This window comes from Sinocyclocheilus anshuiensis, unplaced genomic scaffold (assembly GCF_001515605.1).
Source record: "Sinocyclocheilus anshuiensis isolate Anshui unplaced genomic scaffold, SAMN03320099.WGS_v1.1 scaffold826, whole genome shotgun sequence".
In the NCBI taxonomy this organism is placed as follows: Eukaryota; Metazoa; Chordata; class Actinopteri; order Cypriniformes; family Cyprinidae; genus Sinocyclocheilus; species Sinocyclocheilus anshuiensis.
The window spans coordinates 58,900-63,036 of NW_015536492.1; the positions used below are offsets into that span (position 1 = coordinate 58,900).

At 39.4% G+C, this 4,137-nt stretch overlaps 1 protein-coding gene across 1 annotated transcript in view; it reads right to left on the bottom strand.

The window, feature by feature from the left end:
* The window catches only part of LOC107685525 (RNA-binding protein 20-like), a 61,059-nt gene that overhangs the window by 7,606 nt on the left and 49,316 nt on the right, over positions 1–4,137 (bottom strand). The window contains exon 11 of the mRNA XM_016482129.1: positions 2,047–2,605. Coding sequence (XP_016337615.1) covers positions 2,047–2,605 — 559 coding nt within the window. The remainder of the gene's footprint in view (positions 1–2,046; positions 2,606–4,137) is intronic.

Sequence of the window (4,137 nt, forward strand, 5' to 3'; positions counted from 1 at the left end):
AACCGCTTTTGTACAGCAATCTTAATCATATGATGCTGTAATTAGACTACATGTGCGGTCTTATTAGTACAGTTTTGCCAGCAAAAAAGGTCCACTGTCAACAGTGAAGCAATGTATGATGCACAGCTCACGCAGAAGTCACTTTTAAACTAAGCAACTTTCTGATGCTCAAAGTGGGGAATTTGCATGACCAACTTGAACCTGATCCGAAATCTGCATGGGGAAATCCTTCGCCCACACAATATAATTCCCAATGTGGATTCCTATTGAAATTACAGGATTTTGCCTGTGAAAATTCACAGATCAGTGGTAAGTGTGACCACACTTAAATCTGTATGAGGAACTACCAAGAATAGTATCAAGAAGTAAAATTCCCAAACACCCTACACCCAAGGTTCTCTAAACGTTTTTTCTTCTTCCAGCATTATTAGAATGCTTGTCTTTAATAATGTTCTTAAAATCTTGGCACAAAAACATTATTTATACATCATTCATGGAACATTATTTCCTGAAATCTTTTAGTTGGACATTCAGAAAACATTTAAAAGTAATGTTCCCATTATTTTTTGCAAAATTAGCAAATGGAATGTTAATTTTTAAAGCATTTTTAAAAACTGGACATTTTGAACGTTCAGAGAACATTCAGAAATAAAATTTTTATAACTTAATGGAAACATTAGAAAAACATTTTTAGAACATATTTTCATTAGCTGGGACTGGGTCATTCACTAACAATCTGTCAAGCACATCTTACCAGCAAACATATGCTTGTTCACATCCTTCTCTTCACTCTGGGCAGGCAGAAGTCTCCAAACTCATCCTTTCTAATCATCCTACTACTTGTCCGCTTGATCCTATTCCATCTCATCTCCTTCAAGCCATTTCTCCTGCAGTTGTACCTACACTCACTCACATCATTAACACATCCCTTCACACTGGTGTTTTTCCCTCAGCATTCAGACAGGCTCGTATAACCCCTCTACTTAAGAAACCCACCCATAACCCATCTCTTTTAGAAAACTACAGACCGGTTTCCTTTCTTCCTTTCATTGCAAAAACACTTGAACGAGCTGTGTTCAACCAAGTCTCTGCTTTTCTCACACAGAACAACCGCCTCGACAGCAACCAGTCTGGTTTCAGAAGTGGACATTCACTGTAATGCTCTCTTGGCAGGTCTTCTAACCAGTTCTATCAAACCTTTACAATTAATCCAGAACGCAGCAGCAAGATTAAATTTTAATGAGCCGAAAAGAACGCACGTCACACCTCTGTTTATCAATTTGCACTGGCTACCAATAGCTGCTTGCATAAAATTCAAGGCATTGATGTTTGCCTACAAAACCACCACTGGCTCTGCACCCCTTTACCTAAATTCATCACTTCAGACTTATGTGCCTCTAGAAGCTTGCGTTCTGCAAGTGAACGTCGCTTTATTGTGCCATCCCAAAGAAGCACAAAATCACTTTCACGGACTTTTAAATGAAATGTTCCCTCCTGGTGGAATGACCTGCCCAAATCAATCCAAGAAGCTGAGTCCTTAACCATCTTCAAGAATCGGCTAAAAACACATCTCTTCCATCTTTATTTGACCCTCTAACCCTAGCACTGTCTATTCTAATTCTATTCTTTATAAAAAACAAACAAACAAACAAAAACTTGCCCTTTTTAGACTTGCACTCTATTTACTAACTGCTTGTTTTCTTTAAAAAAAAAACTAACACTTGCTTCTCTAATCTTTTTGTATTCTATCTATTTTTCTTTTTATTTATTATACAATTAACAAAAGCAAAAAAGGCCTCGAAAACTAGCTTGCTCTATTCTTTTTCTATTGTATCTGTTTTCTTTTTATTTATTATATGATTTTAAAAAAACCTTGCTACGTGTACTGCGTTAAGCTAACTGTGACTTTATATAGCACTTACATATTATTGCACTTTTGTTGATTTTGATTGCTTTCATTATCCTCATTTGTAAGTGGCTTTGGATAAAAGCGTCTGCTATATGTCTAAATGTAAATGTAAACAAACTAAAGTCAGTTGTGGGTACCTTTCTTCTGACTGTCAAGTTTGAGACATGGTTCCTTGTTGTCCATCTCTGCCGTCTTTCTCTCATCATTACTCAAGTCATTCACTTTCCCACTTTCACATGTGTTGCTGTTGTTTAGAGGACCAGCTGGCATGGTTGTGTCGATATGTGTGTCCATATGAGTGACGGAGCAGGTCTCCTCCAAAGCGCTCTTGAACTCCTGGGACGGGAAGCGGTTGAGTTGACAGACCGGTTGCTCTGGGGCAGATGGTCTTAGGGGCGTCTCACCAGGCCTGGACTGAGCACCTCCAGAGCTTTCCTCAGTGACCAAATCCTGCAGTGGAAGGGACAGAGGGTCCACCGTGCTCTCCTCACCTTCTGTTGGGGTCTTCGTGATTGGTTTAGGGCTCCCTGCTGTCGACTGGCTGGGCTCGACTCTCTGGTCCTCCTCTTGAAGATCAGGTAGATCAGGTTCAACTATAGAGTCGTCCTCTCCTCCGACTTCATCTACAGTCACCAGTTCCTCCATGCTTTTAGGATACCAGCTCTCCTCCTCTCCATCATCTACACTTTCCAGTCCCTGAAAGCCAGGAAACATTAGAAATTAATACTTTTATTCAGCAAGGATGCAACAAATTGATCAAAAGTGACAGTAAAGACTTTTATAATGTTACAAAATATTTCTAGTTCAAATAAATGCTGTAAATACAAGAATCCTAAAATAAAAAAAATTATCAAGGTTTCCACAAAAATATGAAGCAGCACAACTGTTTTAAACATTGATAATAATATGAAATATTTATTGAGCAGCAAATCAGCATATTAGAATGATTTCTGAAGGATCATGTGACACTGAAGACTGGAGTAATGATGCTGAAAATTCAGCTTTGCATCACAGGAATAAATTAAATTTTTGAATATATTAAACTAGAAAATGGTTATTTTAAATTGTAAAATTATTTCACAATATTAGTGTTTTTACTGAATATTTTTTTACATTTCAGAAAGCAAAAATGCGTTTGAATGAATGTTTACCTCGCTGTCACCATCTCTGCCACACTTTGAAGACTGTGCAGGTTTGCTGTTATGAGGAGATGCTGATCTTTCTTTGGCTCTATATTCTTCCTTCTGTAATATGTAAAAAAAAAGAAAAAAAATGTAATATTGCTATTAAAATATTGTCTATGCAGGCACATAATATAATATAATATTACAATAATATAATATAAAAATAACTTCTTTAAATATTTACAATATTTTTCAAAGTTTATATATTTTAAATAATATATAATATTAAAATAAAAAAATTATATAAAGATATAAAATGCATGAAGTAAATGATACTATATTTTATATTTTGAATATTTGTTTAATATTCTTAACTCTAAGAATGACTTCAATTTTGTGATTCAGAAGATTATACACAGTATTACAGTTGTCTTGTTTTTCAAATGTGTAGGACATGCCTGATTTTCGGACTCTTTCTCCTCTTTATCTTGTCTCTGGCTCGGCTTCTTGCTGCGTCCTCTGTCTTCAGCTGTCCGGTTGGAGTTTGTGTCGTCCGTCACGTCTGACTCTGAGTGTCGGTGTCTGTGGTAGTCGCCACCTTCCCTTCTCTTCGTTTTCCCCTCGTGTCTCTGATGTTGCAGCCTGCTCAGTTTATCAGTCTTGTACAGCGAGTCTTTCTTGTAAAAGTCGTCTATGGAGTGGTAGGAGGAGAAGGACAAACCCTGAGGGCTTCCGCGGGGATACCAGTCCCTGCCCCGCTCGTCCCCGGGACCCATACGCGGGCTGATCCGGTCCCCGGTTTTAAGGTAGGGTTTCCTGCGCTCAGACAGCCATCCGTTGGGTCTCTCTTCCTCGTCGTTCCTCCAGTCGTCTCTCTGGCGGGGGTCCTCGTCGCCACGGAAATGGGATGTCCAGTCCCAAGAGACCCGGCGGGGACCCATGCCATTGCTCCAGTCAGGCCGGCAGGGCGGCCCTGGTGGACTGTGGGCGGAGCTACAGGAAGTGAAGCTTGGACTGTGTGAGCGCGGACTCAGAGAACGACTGACTGGACTGCGTGATCTGTCACGCTCCGGCAAATACCTGCACAAAACAGCAGCAGATTTG